This window comes from Glandiceps talaboti, chromosome 4 (genome assembly GCF_964340395.1).
Source record: "Glandiceps talaboti chromosome 4, keGlaTala1.1, whole genome shotgun sequence".
Classification (NCBI taxonomy): Eukaryota; Metazoa; Hemichordata; class Enteropneusta; family Spengelidae; genus Glandiceps; species Glandiceps talaboti.
Window position 1 is genome coordinate 10,072,378 of NC_135552.1, and position 19,795 is coordinate 10,092,172.

Genomic DNA, 19,795 nt, shown 5'->3' on the forward strand with positions numbered 1-19,795 from the left:
TCAAGGAAGAAAAACAGGCTGAAACACATAGTCTAATTTACAGACCCTTTCTGATACCAACACTTCATGAAAAGTATACCCTTTCTGATACCAATCAGCATAAAAAACGACCCCTTTCGCGCGGACCCTCCCCGTATAGCCGTCTATGGGAGTTGCCCGCCCCATAGACCCTACACCGTAGGGTCTATGCCCGCCCCGAGACCTCACATTTACTCATCTTGGCATTACATCAGTGTATCATTGATATTATAACTCACTCTTAGTGTAAAGCTAGCAAATTCAGTATGGATTAGTTAATCATACTTCTCTTGATGTATTGTTCACGACCTTTGATCATTTCAATGTTAAGCAAATCGGCATTAGCTTGTTGATATCAAGTCAACCACAGTTTAGTTATAAAATTTTCAAAGTTCAGCGACGTTGATGGCTAAAATGGGTCAACGACTTTTGGCGCAATTTTTGTGCTCTAAATTCCTTGAAATTGAGAAGGGCCGCCCAGCCGTCTAAACATGTTTGTTCCAATTACAGTTTGCGTGGTCGTTCATGCCAGTATGGGGTAATCATACAATAATGCAGCTTAAGTTAAGGTGTCTTTTTATGTGTAGTCGCGCCAATTTCAACGTATTATCGGAACGATAGAACGCTCATGATCTTCGAGAGAATCACAGAGGTATTCCATCCTAGTAACTGGTTTGGTAGATATAGCTAAGATGGCACTGTCAATGCTGTCGTGTGCCGAATGCCGTATGAAGACATAGAGGAACGACAGACACGTAGGTAAGTTGACAAAATTCTTTTAGTGAATTGACAAAATATTTTGTACCATTGTCATTATATGTATTCCATAACAGCAGACTGACTGAAAATGCTTGAAATGGTTAATTACACAGAAGTGAAGTTCATACATTGTGTCTCCGTTTTCACGACACTTTTTACGCACATTTCCATGATTGGATTTTATCTAAATCATGTAACATTGACTGAGAAAAATGAAGAACGTATACAATAGAAGTGAGTGACGTGTAACAAAAGTACAGCATACTTTGCTCTTTCGTGACCTTACTCCTGATAGTGCATATGCATGTCTTCTGAATATTCATTAACTGATGTATTAAAGCAAAAACTTGGGAAAAGGCGGGAATACAACATATGTGTATCTGATGTTGTAATCAATCCCGTTAGTAAACTGGCACACTTTATTAATCTAGTGATCTCGTATAACATAGACATGTATGGAATTTGGTGAACATACGCTTTCACTATATTTTAGTTCAATCATCAACCAAGTAGTTAATTACTTGCTTACTTACTTACTTACTTACTTACTTACTTACATACTTACTTATTTGATTAATTAATTAATTAATTAACCAATTAATTAACCAATTAATCAATCAATTGTAAAGTCTTTTAAGATGGATGTGTATATATCTGTACGAGTAGGTTGATAGAACTACTAGATGTAGACACAGGAGACAGTGTTTGCTATTTGGAGGTTGTTAAAAGGATCAGTTACACTGTGATGAGGAGGTAGTATATGTGGATGTTTAAGTCATTAGGACCACTTGGCAGTTGAATGTGTATTTTGTGGATACTGCATCGATCAGTCAGTCAATTAATCAATCAATCAATTAGATCAATCAATAGACCAATCTGTGGATCGATTAATTTAATAAACTTAACGAATATTTAAAAAAGTTATCTTAGTTATCTTATAACTTGAAGTCTCAAATTACGAATGTATGAAGGCTTTGGTTTCAATTAATTAATTAATCAATCAATCAATTAATTAATTAATTAATTAATTAAATAATTTGTTTATTTATTTATACATATATTTTTATAATTCTATTATTTATTTGAGATGTCGTACAATATTTACGAACACTATAAAAACAAAGAACAAATTCACAAAGTTCCGTAACATTTACAAATCAACTATTTATTTTAGTACATTTTCTCTAAAATTACTAAGACCGGTAAATATGCTGGTATTTTGCAAGATATTGATAAAATTGAATGTCCTAGGTAAAAACGAGTTTTTCCTTTTGTGTGCAATTAAAATGGGTCACTTCAAAAGTGTAGTGTTAACGGTGCTTCCTAGATCCAGGAGGGAAAATGAAACGGAAACCTGGGAACAATATACATTGGGTTAATTAAAAGAGCCGTTTCCCTCGAGATTGAAGGCTTTAAAATACTGATAAAAGATTACTGTAATCTTACTTTACTTCATGTTTATATATATTGTATAAATGTGTTGATTCTTGAACAGGCAATTAACACATACACGGCTATTACATATAGTAATTAGTGTGTTATATATACTATCTGTAGGCTCCATAATGATGGACGTTGTTGAAAACACTCAGAAGAGAATTTATCGTCAGCAAATTATACAGATTGAACCTGCTGAATAAGAAGATAGAAGATTCGACCCTAAAAAAATATTGAGAGGAGTTTCGGTACGTCACAGTTATTTACCTTTTTACACCTCTCATCATAAAAATTTAAAACAAAGCATCAGTATTCATCGAGTCACAGTTTGTAATCATTCTTTCAAGAAAAAAAGAAACGTTTACAAAAATAGCGCGCGTTTTACATGTATTCATTTACTTTGACTGAAAATGCCATGTGTTGACGTGATACTGACTGTGTTGACCTTCATCAGTACTGGTGCGATACAGTTACATCGGATCGGATGACACTGCATGCACTCAGGACTAAATATAGTCACTCCTATTCAATCCGGCGACCATGAACATATACAAATAGTTTACATTGTAAGTACGTTCAGTGTGTTTCACAGACATTAGTAGGACTTTTCTATATTACTTTGTTTCGGATAGATACAGTATATTACCAAATTATATGGGTACATTTCTCGCGTAATTGTTGCTGGAAATGTAATTCATAATTACTAAAAATCATCACTTAGATAAGTAAGTAAAAGTTGTATTTGTGTAACTTGTTATTGTTTTCTTAATACTAAAGATAATTAAACTATGGCATCTTTTACTTCGCAGAAACTACAGAGACGGTTGACAGTTAATCGGCCAAGAAGAAAATAATATTTTATAAGACAGTGCTATATATGAGTTCTGATGACGACGAATCGGAATGGGAAATTTGGAAGTAACACAAGATGAACTAGATGACATTGTGTAGCAAACGAACAATCATTGAATTGCATGTTAAGGGAGAGTTCATTTTTACGGCTGGGGATGTGCCGGGAATTGTTTGTGTTGTACTGAAACAGACTTTTCCCCTTGTGAGCCCTTCATCCGAAAGAAGCCCCACCCCTAAATGAAAACAATTACTATTTTAAAAAAAACAAAAACAAAAAAACGTTAAAAGCAATCTCCAAGTGTATGTCATGGGGTGTTTATAATTACCGAAGGCGATGGTGTTGAATAGCCAAAGAATACTGGAATATGGTCTTCAACACCTCAATTAGTAATTCAAAAATTATTCTACAGCACAATGTTATTGTCCCAATTTTAACGATATTGTATACATTGTAGATTTGCTGACATAATGATGTACATGACAAATTCTAGCCAAACGTTTTTACTTGAGTTTATTGGGCACTATCCAGTTTTCAATTTATTACACATGCGCGTACGTGTGTGTGTGTGTGTGTGTGTGTGTGTGTAAAGATAAACTATTAATGGAAGGTTATAACCTGCCACATAATTGTACATAAGTAAATGCACCTTACATAATTGCGGCAAAGCTGAAACATTTTTTTTCTTCAAATTTACAAGGTTAATAACTGCTCCTGGGGCTTAGTTTGATTCGGAGAGGCAAAACTCGGAATAAGTCAAACCGTCCCACCGATCTGCTTTGTAAAAGTGATGACTTAGCGCCCCCCCCTCCCCCTCCGGCCGTAAAACTGAATTTGCCCTAAAATGCTTTGAGCAAATTTAGGTAAAGTTTGAGCGAAGGGAGGGTGTTTTAAAGTGGCACAAACTGAGTTTGTAAGCATATTACTCAAGTGAAAATACTTTAACAAACCACATTCCAGTGCATTGTTAATATTAATGCATGTCGTTTCCCATGACATTACGATTACATAGTACTGATTTCCTGAACATGTTTTTATATCATTACGTATTATAAATGAAATCATCGGATATTTTTTTTAATTATATCATGACAACCATGTTTGAGTTCAGTCAATCACAAGTGGTGGTGGTGGTTAAGTGTGCTTCAGTAAGTACAATACTGCAAAAATTACACCGAAGTACTTATAAACTCAGCTTGTGCCCTTCAAGTCTAAGGCGAAAACTATTAGTGTTTCCAATATTTTGTCTTCACTCTCTTCAGGTTATATTGTTAAATTTATTGTACTGAATTACGTGTAAATGTTTCACTAATTTTCCATAATGTGCATATAGAGATATGGCAATAATATAAATATCTGACCAAACTGCCAGTGTGTATGTAGTTCTACAAGAGTTTACATATATCATATGTTGTGCTAGACAACCACGGTGCATGTTTCACCAAGTTTGCACATTGAGCCAATTTACTAGCTGTAATTCTGGGCATGTCAGTGCCTTTAACTTTGATATTGTTAGTATTGGTATTTTATGTCAGTAACTAAAGAGAAGGAAGGGCTTGTTAATTATTTGTCGATTTTCGAAGAACTTTTGTATTGTTTTTCTGAAGAAAAAAACTTAAACTAGAAATGAAAGCAATCGCTTATTATCGGAGACGATATATTACGGCCGCTAAGAGTTCACTATAGTTAAATGAACTCAATTCTTCAGTATGAAGTTGATCGAGGTCAGTGTCAATGCAACCGAAACATTAATACTATCAAATTATGATAGTTTCAAAATAGCATAGTTCACTCTCATTATCATTTATCATATTATTCTGATTCTTTTGTTTTACCGGCTATTGCTTATGTCTCCTTTGATCATCAAAAGAGGGCGTACAACTATTTGTGAGGAATTAATAACTTGACGAAAAGGAAGTGATTTAAGAGATTGTCGTAGAGGTCGCTGCATTGATGAGCAACTATTTCTTGAATGGGAATTTATGAGTATACACTTGATGTCACAATACAGCATTCGTGTGAATAGACTAGCAAACACAATAGATCAGTTATTCAGAGAAAGGTAGGACCTAGCCGACCCATTCCAATATTCCAATATTCCAATATATATATATATATATATATATATATATATCTACCTACATATAAATAGCAAGTGACAACTAGATATAGATAATTGTTTCACATATTTCTTTTCTTCTCTGTTTTGTAATGGTTTAGATAATCACCTCTGGAGTACACTCCTTTAATAAATTATTCTTATTATTAATTAATAACGTGTTTGTGTAATCATTTATGCAAATGTATGCATCGGGTATGAAAGATATTCGTGAGTATTCATATGGGTATGCCTATAGTATTCTCATCAGTTTACGTTAATAATACGTTTACATATCCCTGAATATGCCCTGATTATGGTTAAAATACGTCCATATTCCTATCATAAGGCATGTATTCACATCCTATTCATAGGCGTATGCTAAGATATTCATGGTGAGAATATGATGTGAATATTATGTGTAAAAGTGGTTCATCTTCTCATCGTTTTTCATGCTATTCTTATGAACATACGTCGACTCCAAATTCTTAGCATACGTGTGCATATGTCTGAATAGTAGGATATGCCACTAGATATTTACTACAAATGCAAACGTTTTCGTATGCGAATATGTAGCATTTGGTGTAGTGTTTAGGCCATAGGCGATGCTCTTGTTTCGTGCCCTGTATGGGAAAGTCCTTGTGGTTTCCTCGTCTACTGTCTATGCTCTGAACCCGTCTATTACCACTATCAGCAACAATGATATGCCCTGTTTTGTCCACTGCAACACCATGTGGTGTTTGGAACTGTGCAGGCTCATTCCCCGTTTCCCCAAGAGTGCCCACCAGCCTCCATGGCGATACAACATCTATAGATATTGGTGACTGACATATCTCTGCCTTGCCTAACTTAATAGATAGCATATGCCTACCTGAAGCTAAGCACTTGAACTTAACAGTATACGAAGCTTTATCATCACTACTTGTATTACTGACTATGGTAGCTTTCAATAAGCTTCCATTTGGTACTTGAATGTGTGCATGAAGGTTTCTGAAAATAAGCAATTTTTCCTCTTCTGATACACATTTAAGCAAACTTATATCAGCATATGCCAGCTCGCGTACTTTAACTGGCACAAGATTAGAATTGACTAAGAGACTTTTGGCCTGTACGTTATCCTGTTCTATAGTACCAAACTTCCCCTCGAAATCCAGCTCTTTTGGTATAAACTGTGATATATCTAGTGTAGGTGCGAAATGAACATTCGTTTCAATGATTTGGGTGGCATCGTGCCCTCGTACAGGTAATGCAAATGCTATTTGAGCTGCATTTCCATATTCCTTTAAATGATTAATATCTGACATTAACTTCTTAGTTCTAACCTCAACCTTTTCAAGGATTTCTATTTCCTTTGCAACTTCAACCCTACATTTGTCAAACCCTTCTCTGAGAGACACTTGTAATCTACCCCCTTCACCCTTCACATTTCAATAGCTTTACACTCATCAGTGCACCGATTCTCAAGATGCTGAAGTAACGTTTCTGTTGTTCTTTTATGAACCCCATTCCCCTCTGACTTCCTTTGTATTTCACTCCTAACTTTTGACAGTAGTTTCTTATATTTCTCAGAAACACTACTCAAACTAACACGATGATGTGGTGGTGAATTGTGTTCTTCCTTTGAACATTCATCACAGATGGGCTTAGCACAGTGATTACAATACGATTCAAGCCTACTCTGTTGGTGTAAATCACAAAACATTGATTGCTGAAGTAGCGACAGATCTTGTGCATTACTTGCATATTCATCAAGGGTGAATATGCGATGGTTGGCTGTGGCCAAAATCATTAAATGTTTACCTTGACAGTTCTCACAAATGTTCAGATCACAATCGACACACTTAGCATACATTTCGTTATTGTTACAAATTTGACAACTCAACTCTACACCTTGCTCATAATATTTTACTATTTCACTAAGGTTATTCATGAAACAACTAGGAGGGAGGTTTTGCACACCTTTGGCTTCCAGGTCACATGTTTGCTTGCATTCGGGACATAGACATTGTTTCGAGTCTTTGATGTTATCTTCCAAACATTTTTCGCAGAATGAATGTTGACATGGTAAGATTTTGGGGTTTTGAAACTGGTCGGAGCATAGCCTGCAAGTGAGCAAATCTTTCATTCTCCCAAGGTCTGTACGTAGGTTTTGTCGAACATCTTCTGTTGCCATGGTTACCAGTACACAGACCCGTCACACAGTGAAATATCAGAGAAACTGAAAAATAAGGAAAAATACATATATTGCTAAATGTCCTATTTCATGCAACATCAACAATTATTGATGATGATTATTGGGGGTTTGTTGTGATGGAAAATATAGTAAATGTAGAGAGGGGTGGCTACTAATTTTGTACATTTCTCGGGGGGTCAATATATAAATACATTAATTGCAGGAGATTCCTACTGGATACTTCTGGAATTCTGGCATCAAGATAACAGACAGAAACAAGACAATCATTGGCATGGTTGAGGTGTGTTTATTGACTACAATTTCATTTGAACTGTCAAGAATTCTGTCCAAAAACCTAGGGTATGCAATGGCGAAATTCAATAGTTCAGCAGCAGAACGAAAATTTAGGTCATCACCCAGCCCAATCGCCAATCCTAAGAGGCCAGCCCAATGGCACAGTCTAGGTTTTTATCAATATATAACATGAACATTTAATGACAACCTGCATCTATTTTGTGTGTAATGATTTCTTGTAACATTATTTATTTCTTCTCATTGGACGAAATTTTGTAAATTGAAGTAACGACTTTGACATACTTACGCTCTGTTATTATGTCAAACACGACTGAAAAACGTAGATTTATACTCTTTCATTACCTTATCAAAGCGTCAGTGTTCTCCTACTTGGCTTTCAAGGTCTTTGCGTTCCAATTCAGAGTAACTATCTGAGAATACAACAAAATATATTAATTCAATCATCTGTAGTCTATGACCTTTACTTTATGTGTCTACTATTCGTATTGAAAATGGAATCCTCTGCAGGTGATACAATTGCAGCAATACCAGTTATATATGGCACTTCTGATTTACTGAGATAACAGAGAAAGTGATACACTTAATCAGCTAGTTGTCAACATTGTCAAATCCCAGCCTCGAATAAACATTGACATGTATAAAGTGGGAAACTGAGTCATATTAATCATATGACCACCTTATCAGTATAGCTACGCGGTGCTAAAAAGTAGGCGTATCGAATCGATAATGCTGCCACCACTTCAAGAGTTCAATAAATCAATGCCTACAGAGAAAACCAAAATGTATACCTTCAAAACCTTACCTAAAACAGCAGGCATTAAAAATGACATTTTCGTACTAACCTGATTATCTGCGCAGATTCAAACATGGTTAAATAAGCACTTTCGTTTTAAGAAGACTCTGGTCATACTGTCAAAACTACACTCACCAATGAGTATACTGATTTTGTCGAGTTCTGAATCAAGAAATGTTTCCTGTTACATTATATTTTAGACGTCACCTGAGACCCCCTAGATCAGAGATTATTGGTGGCTACGTATACTTGTATCCTGTTCCGGCTTTTCTTCCTACGTTATTGCGTTAATGCCCATGTTACCTCGTAACAAACCTAACTTTCCACTTTCTGCAAAAGTACATATGTCACGATCACGCCCATAAAAGATTATTCAGACTCGGTGTTTACTCAAGTTTTACCTAAGCACTATACCGTCCACACAGGCTAATGAAATACGACGTCAGAATATATAATACTCCCTGTCCAGCCAAGGTATGTCGACTATTCATCCGACCTCCTCATACATCACTGTCACTGGCAATTGTTTGGTAATTCTACATATCAAATTGCGTGAAGATAAATTGTTATATTGTGTACAGTGGACAATAGTTGAAGCATGGACGTTGGAGAGGAATGTTTATTGGTTGAATCTACCACAGTTCAACAGGTTAGTCGGTGGGTGTTGTATCACCTAGGCCTCATAGTCATAATCTTTATTCCGTTTTTCTAACGTCGAGAAAATCATTTATTTTATGGTACTGTTCTTTATTAGGGTTGTTATTGAAAGCACCAGTTATTACTGTACACACGCCTTGGGCATTTAGGGCTGTTATTTTTTTCAACTGCAAAAACTAGTCTAGTCATTGTGGTAAAGGCGCCTGTTTTCAAAAGAGCAGATAATCTTTTGACAATTTGAAATAAACATTTCGTATTTTTCACAGCGGTCATATTCAAAACCATATAGCGTATATTTAAGTAAGCAGACACAAGGTGTGGCGTGGAAAGGTAATAAGGCGATAACCAAAACGCACGCGTACAAAAGTCATACCTATCTCTGTTGAATACATACTGTGCAAAGACACAGGACCTTGATCCCATGATCCCGGATCATAAAATTGATATAAATTAAAGTTCTGCATGTGACAACCTGGGTTATATTTCTTGCCTTATCTCAACAGGTGGGTTCGCCAGCCTTGTGGTAAACATTTCCTCTTAATGGTTCCGTCTTTCTTGATTGAAAAGTTTCACACATCTGTGCGTTTTAACAGCTAAGACTGTCAACTCTGTCCTCATTTGACACGTAATTTTGTATTTCACTCATTTGGTTGCATTAAATTGACAGTGTATATACTGCCATACTAGGAATAGCACGCGCTAGGGGTTAGTATTATGTTTTATTTAAGTCATGAGGAAGTTTAAAACGAGAATGCCCAATCCAATATTTGTTTGGAATTTTTTGTTGACATCGAAGATACATTTAAAATTTGCCGTAATTAAAAATCTCAAACGCCCAATTCTCGGTTAAGATTAAGAAGAAAATTTGGGGCCACCTAACTATGGTAATATGAGCTCCTTTCAACGTGTCGATGTGAACGGATCGCATATTTCCAGAGCAGGGCTACCTTGATGCAATCTTTAATTAGTGGTGTAAAGATTAGAATGATAGAAACATTGAATTGACAGCGGGATAGATTGATTTAACAATACACCCATGTCTTCAATTCGAGTAACTGGTAAATACCTTTAATTTTATCATTAATTTTTGAAGTGTGGCATGGCAATCTGCAATGGCACTGTAGTCTACTAGCATCGGAGGTCAACGTGGGATCAGTTCTTTACTTCCTTAAGCTTGTGGTGATTGACAATACATCCGATGCATTACGCAAGCACTTAAGACAAATATTAATGTAAGTATTTGAAGAAATCAGTTTTTGAATTAATTGTAATCAAATGATACACAACTACAATCAGGTCAATCAGTTTGGGTGTGTATCCAAAACAGGAACAAAGGCATGGCTGCTTATAATGTAGCTGTATTTCTGTATGCATATGCATATGTACGTGCAACCGTGCAACCTATAGCCCTGTGAATAGAGTAACAAATTGGTAAGATGCCTTCTGTGTTTTAAAAAGAAACAAAGGCGGGTCTTATTTTTTAAAATCTAAGCTGCATTTTTAATGCGTTTGGACTCATGGGCTTGACCAATATTCGTAACTTGTGGGGATTGGTCCTTGGACCGAAGACGTACCAGAAGTTATATATGTTACCAATCAAGCTACTACTGAACTTTATTCAACTATAACTACATAAAATTATAGTTACATCACGTGTAAGATTATTCAACTACAGAAAATGATCGCATGATCAGGGAGTGGCATTTATGATTATTATTTTATCGCCGCGAGAGATTATGTAAGACTTTGATGAGTTTCCGACATAACTCTATTTCGGAGAGGTTGCACGACGCAGGGTTGGTTAAAATGTCTTTTTTTGTGTCCCCTAAGCATAAAGAAATTCAGCTGCAAAACAAATCAGCCTCGCATCTGTCGCGGGCCCCATTATTTGTTCCATAGATAATTCCTATACAGATGGTGGAATCATAGATGCATACGATAAAATATAACTTTGCATGTGACCTATGTACAGCAGTATAACGTTGACCCTTGCTGTTTCAGTTATGTGTCGCAAGCTACTTTCTCAGAAAACTGTATACACAATTTATATCATTGCCGCTGTACACATATTGAAGAAAGTGATCATTTGTATTTTGTTACAGATGGCTACACGGGGTAACCCTACACAATTGCAACGTGCACCTACCTTGAAGGAAACCATTTCAGAAGATCTTCTACAGTGTAGCATCTGTCTAGAAGAATTTCAGGAACCAAGGTGTTTACCGTGCCATCACACTTTCTGTAAGGAGTGTTTACAGAATCTAGTTAAGGATTTACAATCTATAGACTGTCCCTTGTGTAAACAGACCTTTAAACTCCCTAAGGGAGGGGTGACAAATCTCCCATCAGATCATAACATAGAACAACTAAATGACATTGTCGTAGGAAACAAGTCAACTCCTGGCATGGCTTGTCAAATCTGCCAAGAGGGTACAACAAATGCATATGGTGTATGCGTGGAGTGTAGAAAGAATATTTGTATGCAATGTATTGACGAGCATGGTAAAATTCCGGCAACAGCAGCCCACCGTATCATTGCAAATGAAGATTCTATGGTAGCTACTAGTGTTGCAGAGCTTTCTTTGAACCAGTTTAAGATATACTGTAGAAAGCATAACAAGTATGTAGTTGACTTGTACTGCAGATCTTGTAATGCTGCAATCTGTGTAAAATGTTCGATTGAGATGCATGGTTCGGTGGAGCACGAGTGTGTCAGTTTGCTGGGAAGCGTGACTAAGGAACATCGAGATTCCCTCTCGAGCCTTTATGATAGCTTAGCACAAAAACACGCCGAAATCATTTCTTGTAAAGAAGCATATCACAACGAACTGCACGGTAAAGCTAAACAGCTTGAAATAGAGTTAGCGTCTGTAGACATACACACCGGGCAGACAATTGAGAAGGTTAAGAATGAAAGAGACAAACTTCTTGAGGAACTCAAAAGTGTATCAGGTGCTACCAAGGATATATTGGAAGCGGAGTTGTATGTGTATGAAGCAAATGACGTTCGTATAAGTGAAGCGTTGTCACACATAGACAGGTTATTAATGTACGGCAATGCTGCTCAAATCGTGACTTCATATCCAATAGTACAGCAGGGAGCGACTCAACTCGAGGGGCCAGACGTACCTTTCAATTCAGATGTGATAGGGGCGTCAGTATTAGTGGCAAATGATATCCCAGTGAAAGACAACATGGGTAGAATAGTTCAAGTAGAGCCAAGCCTAAGAATTGTACATGAAAGTGTAAACCTTGTAAAGATAGGGGACCAAGTACATATCGGAATAAAATTAGAAGATCCCCAAAATGAGCTAATGCCTTTGACGGAACGTCATATAGAAGCTGTGATAGAACAACCTGATGGGTCCTATCAAGCGATAGAGGTTATTGAATCGAGAAAGGCTGATGGAAATGAAATCTTCGCCTTAAAATTTAAGTGCACCACCCACGGAATTCATAAACTATCTGTGAAGTTAGGTACATCAGATATAAATGATTCCCCACACACATTTGAAGTCTTCCCTGCCTGGAAACATGTTGACACAGTCCCTGGTAGAGTATTAGGATCGTCCACTCTTGATAAGGTCCAGGGTATCGCTGTTGATCATCATAGGGGGAAATTGCTAGTCTCTATGAGTGGTAGTAAAAGCATACATACGCTAAATTACAAAAGTATGAAAAAGAGTAGTTGGAAAACTCTCACGTTGGAGTGTTCAGGTCAACCTGTATGGCCACAGAATCTGACGATGTCAGATGAGAATAAATATTATTATATTATTGATATCGTAAATAATAACATATTTGTATGTGATAGTAAAGGCAAGCTGGTAAAGATAATTGGAGGAGGGCAACTACACTTACCACTTGATATTGCTATTCACGAATCTCTCAACAGAGTTTATGTCGTTAATCATGCCAAGAAACAAATAGCAATATTTACTAAAGATAGCGGCCGGTACTTGACAGCCTTCCCAGATAACGATTCAGAGGTATGTCTGGATAGTCCGGTCGCTTTAGCAGTTAACAGTGAAGGTTTTGTGTTTGTGTCTGACACCACCACACATCATATTAAAGTCTTCAATGAAGATGGTGTGTTTGTTTTCGCGTTTGGTCACCATGGAAATCAAGAGGGGCAGTTTGATCAGCCTGAGGGGCTCACTATCGACAAACATGACAGCGCCCTCGTATGCGACAGTGGAAATAATCGAGTACAAAAGTTTGACAAGAGAGGTAGATTTGTATGTTTTCTGGTGGCAGACAACATGGAACAACCAACAGCTATTGCAATCAATCATTCAAATGACAACATAATTGTCGTTGCTCGTAATATGTTGTATGTGTTCCAATAAATAATTCAAATGGGTGACAGCAAGTACAACACTATGAAACTGTAAAACTATGAAACTGGCGTGAAGCAGTTTAAACTTTGTATATATGTTAAATGATTTCTTCTTAATAGAACATTTTAATTCATCTTTATATGGGTTATTAGAACAAATCAGAATTTTTCCCAAAAAGTATATTTGTTGGTGTTTTACATATATGTACTATAATAACGCATAACAATTGAGTATTCATTGAGAAAAAGAGCCTGCCAATAGTTAAACTAGAGAATTGTGACAGTTTTAGGAAACCATTATTTAGCCTTCTTTTGCGGTAGTGTTCATATATGTCTTGTATACTTTTCTGATCATAATGAATTTTTAGATTAAACAATATATGTGTACGAGTTGAAAGGTAGGCATGTGAATACTACATAATGATATGTCATATTTTCTTAAAAGGAATAATTTTTTAAAACTCTTTATTAGATATAATGCTCACTCGCAATATCGTACACCTTGAACAATATTAAATCACCTGAAGGTAAACATTTACAATTTTGTATGGCAGTGTACATAACATGGTGCAATATACGATTTCAACTTATTACAGTACTAGTTATAGGCAAATTATATTAGACCGCTTATTGACTTGCACAATGTATAATTATTGTTAATTAACACTTTTATAGTCACTGTGGTTGTTTGATCTAAAACATTATAAGAGCTTATCCCAGTCACAGCTACTACAATTTTACTGTATGTTTCCTAAACTATTTACTCACCTATACAAATAAAATATCTATACAGACTGTTTGTTGTTGTTGTTGTTGTTGTTGTTGTTGTTGTTGTTGTTGTTGTTGTTGTTTTAATGGTATTCAGCCCAAGGGCCGGGAATCAATACTGCGTCTTTGTTACGCATAATTAAGCACAGAAGCATGCAGCTGTTTTCAGTTTAGATAGCGGCTGATCCGTCGCACCACCTCGTCACTGTACGGTTGAAACTCACTTTTGCGACTTCTATACATGACGATATATGTATTTCATGTAATTTATGTCATGTCATCTGTTTTTGAAGTACTTTGTGTAATCCTTTGTCCTTCAACATGACACATTTTGGTTTGTTAATGGACTGCGATGGAAACAATTCTCTCAAGATGCAATTAATAAAATATATTCAGTGTCGAGCTCATGACTGTCCTCTTTAGTGTTTTTCATCAGTCACTCTGAAAATGAAAAAGTAAATGTGTGACTCACCGTTTCCATCGTCATAAGGAAAAAAAAAGAATGTTTCCGATAACATAACTTACGAAATTAGGTTACTGAGGTCGGTTGGGTTTTACTTTACTTTGTTTTTATTTTCTGTATGTATGTATGTATGTATGTATGTATGTATGTATGTATGTATGTATGTATGTATGTATGTATGTATGTATGTATGTATGTGTGTGTGTGTGTGTGTGTGTGTATGTGTATGTATGTATGTATGTATGTATGTATGTATGTACTATTGAACACATATTTCACGACGATGTAGGACACCATGTATGATATAGTGTATGCTTCAATGGCTGGGTGTTCATAGTTGTCACACCTCTAAGATCTGTTTTCAATTTTATCGTATGATTTTGCCAAAACATCTCCGGCTGATGCCGCCTATATCGTTCGACCTGCACTGTCATTACTATACATTATATCGGCTCCACTGAACCAAACATGCTAGCTTCCTTTAATGCAGCATAAATTACGTTTTACTTAGCTGACGACAACTGCACTCATAGTCATAAAGTGAACAATAACCACTAGAGTATATTAAACTGAAACTCAGTTTATTTTTAGTTAACATATACAAGAAATAAACCACAATTGCAATGCTATAGTTTCAAATCAGATTTTATGTGTAGTCGCCATCACCGTTCTTGCCAAGGAGTCTGGAATTGTCATCCTTACTCTTAACCAATAATGGGTGGCTGCTAAAACGTCTGCGCAATTTTGTTGTGAAATTTTCAGCTGATTTCGCCTTTGTTGTTTTCTTGGCTTTCTTGTATGTCATTGTTGTCAGGTATTCGTCTTGCTCGTTCATCCTTTCTTCACAATTTTGTAAAGTTTCGGAGAGAGCTACGAAAAAACTGATACCGTCTTGCACAACTGCCTTTTTAGACACCTCTCCGCATGGAGTTTGGTCTATGGCTTCAGCTGATTTCACCTTTGTTGTACATGTTTTCTCGGCTTTCTGTGTTACTGATGTTAGGTAACAGTCCCGTTCGTTCATCCTTTCTTCACAGTTTTGAAAGGCTGTAGCGATATCTTTGAAGAAGTTGATCCCATCGTTGACGACCGTCTTTGCAGATACATCTCTACATAGATCATGTTCTATGACGTCGTCCTGCAAAATATCAAAGGTCGATCACATCACATAAGTACAATGCCATTATTATATATATATTTTTTAAATATTCAGATAAATTTAACAGTTACCATTGATTTTATCAAGGTAAAGTAATCGGTGCAGTCTTCCATTTTACGTTAATGACGAAAACATCTAAATAATTTATCATCAGCATACTTACAACATGTTTATCATCAGTTTGCACCAATACATCCTTGAACCCTTTCTCACATGTTTCTGTTTGTGTAGCAGTACTTCCAATGGACTTAGGTGACACGATGGTCAGAGGGGTACCATATATTTGGGTTCCGACGGATTTGGCTGATGGGTTAAATTGTACTGCTACTGTAGCAGTTCCCTTTGGTGAAGTCTGGGTGGCAATTGTCTGTAAACTTGAATATACCGTTTGTACACCGACCGTGTCCGTCTCCATAATTGCCGTCTGTACGCCGATTTCACGTGTATCTAGATGAGCCTCTTCGGTTTGTATACCCACCGAGGATAAATTTTTGGCCTCGATAGGTTTTCTCTTTTTTCTTCGTGTCTTTTTTGGCGGGTTCTGATACGTTTTGTCTTCGTCGGTACTGATCTTGGTCTCTGGGTAAGCAACACGTTGTTCGCCGTACAAAGTACTGAGATGAAAAATACCGAAAATGCGATGAGCTTTAGAAATACGTTCCAAATGTTCCAAACGAAAGATCATAAACATTGTAACGCTAACAAGTAAACGTACATGATAACTACAAAGAAAGATAAATATAGTAACTGAAAAAATAGTCTGCTTACCTGTCGAACTCTGTGTCGTCAGTAGATGGTGGCTCAGGCTTCTTGGCGGCAAAATAACGGTACATAAACAGAGTAAAGATACACACTAGTGTAATTATCATCGTGAGCAACTTTGACGTTGCTAACACTAAAAGCGAAACTAGCTTGTGTGGAGTCAGTGTTCCATGGACAACATTCTTATAGTCGCACACAACAACGATACTCTATTTTGATTGGCCAGCGGATCACGTGTCAGTGACAACGAAGGTGATTGGTGGAAAGTTTTCACGCTTAGGTAGAGCACTCATTCACAACGCGTTTCTGCTATCAGACTGGCTATATATTTTATGCACTTGAAATAACCACTTGCACTTGACGTTTCTTACAACAAAGACATTAAAAAGACAATAATTTATAGTAGTAAGCTGACACAATATTCTGTAGAACTATTTTTTGTAAACCAAAATACATCGCAAGTATAAAGTATAAATAATCATTAGATTCAGGTAGAGTTGTGCAAACCCTTGAGCTAATATGAACACGGGTAAAAGTATACCCCATCATTTTCCAAAGACAATCTTTCTACTAATATGACTTAGTGGAAAGTATCGTATTGTTGGAGAAAGATCATTAAGAGTCACTCAACATGGCAGGTGAGTTCGCCTCATAGTAAACCACTGTGAGTAAACGTTTTTTGTTCTATGTTCGACAACTCAGCAGTTCCGTAATTGTACTCTTAAAGTAATTTTTCAAATGTTTAAAGTAAACTTGTCGAGTACGTATAGTGACCAGCTCTTTTATTTTGTTTTACCATGATAGTGACTTATTTAGTGGAAGGTAAATTGATACAATCGCAATGCTAGCGAAGGCGTCCCTCAATAGGTGACTTCGTCTCATGGTAAACGGTTGAAGAGTTTCATGTTTACACTATGTATTATACAAACCAATGTTATTCTACAGCCAGACTCTTCACATATCATTACACTCCTGCTTCAATGTTAATTACTATCAGATAATTTCAAAGAGTAGCTGGTGTCGAGAGTCGGTGCAAGCATAGACCCTACGTGTAGGGTCTATGGTGCAAGGCTTTGATGACATATACTATACTAACAAATGCTGCCACCAACGGTGACGTTTTACTACACATCACCTGTATATACTGCTTGCATTTCAATAATTCACCAATTATTATCGTGGAGATTGCCGGCAGAAAATCCAAACATTCACTGAAGTGCCAGCCGACGCATACGCTGTGATGTTTGTCATACGAAAACCTAAACTTGTCAGCTCAGAGAAAAGTCGCAGCCTGTTTACGAATAGCTCCCTCTGGTGTTGATGAAGATCACAGTAAAGGCCTTCCTCTTCATACTTTCGTATTATATCAGATTTCCGCATTCCAAGTTTTCGTAGTCTGTGATTTGATTGATCATAAAACGTACCAATTGACGGAAGATACTTCAAAATGTTATCAGATGAATATATTATCCAACCGCATTGAAACTCATTTCGATGGTATTCGATCTCGACAAATTCTTGAGTCGAAGGTCGTGACATCATTTCTTGAAGTTGTTCAGAAATTTCTGGAATTTGATAAAAATCGGCCTCGCTGGATAACGCCAAAAGGTCTTTGAAATCATCCGGTAAACATAGCGACGAATTACGTAGAAATTCTAAGATGTATTTAAATACGTCACCGTTTCTATCGATGAAATAATTGCCCTGGTTGTCTCGACGAGATGGAATTCGTCCACTAAACATGGCCCCTAACATCGAGTTGGAGTATCTAGTTAGTGTTGACATTGTCGTACTGTACAGCCTTCCACCTACGTTCAGATTGATAATTGCGTCCGGTTCGACAAAATCAGTTACTTGGCCGTCCGACATGATGACAAGTCTTGCATACAAGGACAGGACGACATCTGAGTGCCAATATCAGCTGGTGTTGGTATCACATATCCATTTACTGACGTCAACAGTTCAGGGAACGTTTATAACATCTTTAGCACCATTCATCTCTTCGCACAACATTATACCCTAATGCCCCCATATAGTGTGGATAAGTAGACGAACAAGATATTTGTATACGTGGTTTCATCACAAATATAAAATATTTCACTAGAAATTCGTCACAGGTTAACGTTGTATTGCATAAAAGGAGAATTTTTGCAATATTAAAAGCACTATATTGAACGTTGATCAAACGGTGGCAAAGAGGTTGAGCTATCTGGCTCAATATCAATGTCGTTCGGCAGTATTTTGAGCGATAGTCAATGCCAAGTCTTTTAAAACCAAATGGAAACATAAAACGACATAATTTGACGGGTGTAATGTACATGTGAGAATTATAGTTGAAAATTGAAATATGATGAAGTTGTAGCTTAGAATATCGCATTCTGATAATGCCAATATGGACAACACAATCGTAAGGCCGACTTTTGTTTTTGCCTCTTCGTATTTATGGAAGTTTACATCTTGTCTATAATCGTTTCCATGACAACGCCTTTCAGAGTACTGTATGTACCCTAGAATTTTCACACTGCGCATGTGCAATGTATATGCACAATTCTCCCGACAGTGAGAGAGGGCCTCTCCCTGATCTGAACCTAGGTTCTTCATTTCTGAACCTCCACCGTTTATTTCATCACTGATGGAAATACTAATCGATGGGATCAGTGATCTGCCATATGTGACGTTTCATAGACAAGGCTGTGTACATGTGTACAATGGAGCTTTTACAAGAAAGTGGAACTAATTTGAAAGTGCTTTAATAGATTGAGAAAGTTACTGTTACGAGCTTGTAGTTGATACCTCAGCTGGATTCAGAGAACACCAAGCTTATTGTGAATATCTTAGTCATACTACAAGCAAACCATGTACACTGAAAGACTGGTCTTTGTTGGCATGCGCACTCCATAAACTAAATACCAGTGAGATGTGTGCACAATGACGAAAATTTCACTCTAGCATACCACACTGGTATCAGTATATTGTATGGTTACCATTTTCCCCACGTAGCTCAATACATATAATTTATGTACAGATTTTAATAACTGCCAATAGGTACTAGGATTTTTTGCAATTTTCTTTTTACATTGTCTGTGAATCAGTATGAATGTATTATTTATAAACTATATTTCCCCCACCAGAAATTCTATTCATTTTGGTCTGTACCAGGTTCCTCCCAGGGAGTACACTTTGCAGAGTCGAGTCTTGCACATT

General features: G+C 36.7%; 2 protein-coding genes and 2 long non-coding RNA genes across 4 annotated transcripts; 2 read left to right on the forward strand and 2 right to left on the reverse strand.

The window, feature by feature from the left end:
• Nucleotides 1-543: 543 nt before the first annotated feature.
• LOC144433511 (uncharacterized) lies at nt 544-3,144 on the forward strand. Its single transcript, XR_013480785.1, has 3 exons — nt 544-777; nt 2,335-2,462; nt 3,024-3,144. It is a non-coding gene; the product is annotated as an uncharacterized LOC144433511 (long non-coding RNA).
• Nucleotides 3,145-5,650: 2,506 nt separating this feature from the next.
• LOC144434132 (E3 ubiquitin-protein ligase TRIM71-like) lies at nt 5,651-7,014 on the reverse strand. Its single transcript, XM_078122588.1, has 2 exons — nt 6,703-7,014; nt 5,651-6,580 (listed from the first exon to the last, which is right to left on the reverse strand). Exons 1-2 carry the CDS (start codon nt 7,012-7,014, stop codon nt 5,651-5,653), a joined length of 1,242 nt encoding a protein of 413 aa, XP_077978714.1.
• A 105-nt stretch (nt 7,015-7,119) lies between these two features.
• Nucleotides 7,120-8,557, reverse strand: LOC144433577 (uncharacterized). The gene is made up of 3 exons (XR_013480796.1): nt 8,493-8,557; nt 7,993-8,060; nt 7,120-7,380 (listed from the first exon to the last, which is right to left on the reverse strand). It is a non-coding gene; the product is annotated as an uncharacterized LOC144433577 (long non-coding RNA).
• A 484-nt stretch (nt 8,558-9,041) lies between these two features.
• LOC144434133 (tripartite motif-containing protein 2-like) lies at nt 9,042-13,449 on the forward strand. The gene is made up of 2 exons (XM_078122589.1): nt 9,042-9,092; nt 11,203-13,449. Exons 1-2 carry the CDS (start codon nt 9,042-9,044, stop codon nt 13,447-13,449), a joined length of 2,298 nt encoding a protein of 765 aa, XP_077978715.1.
• The last annotated feature ends 6,346 nt before the right edge of the window (nt 13,450-19,795 follow it).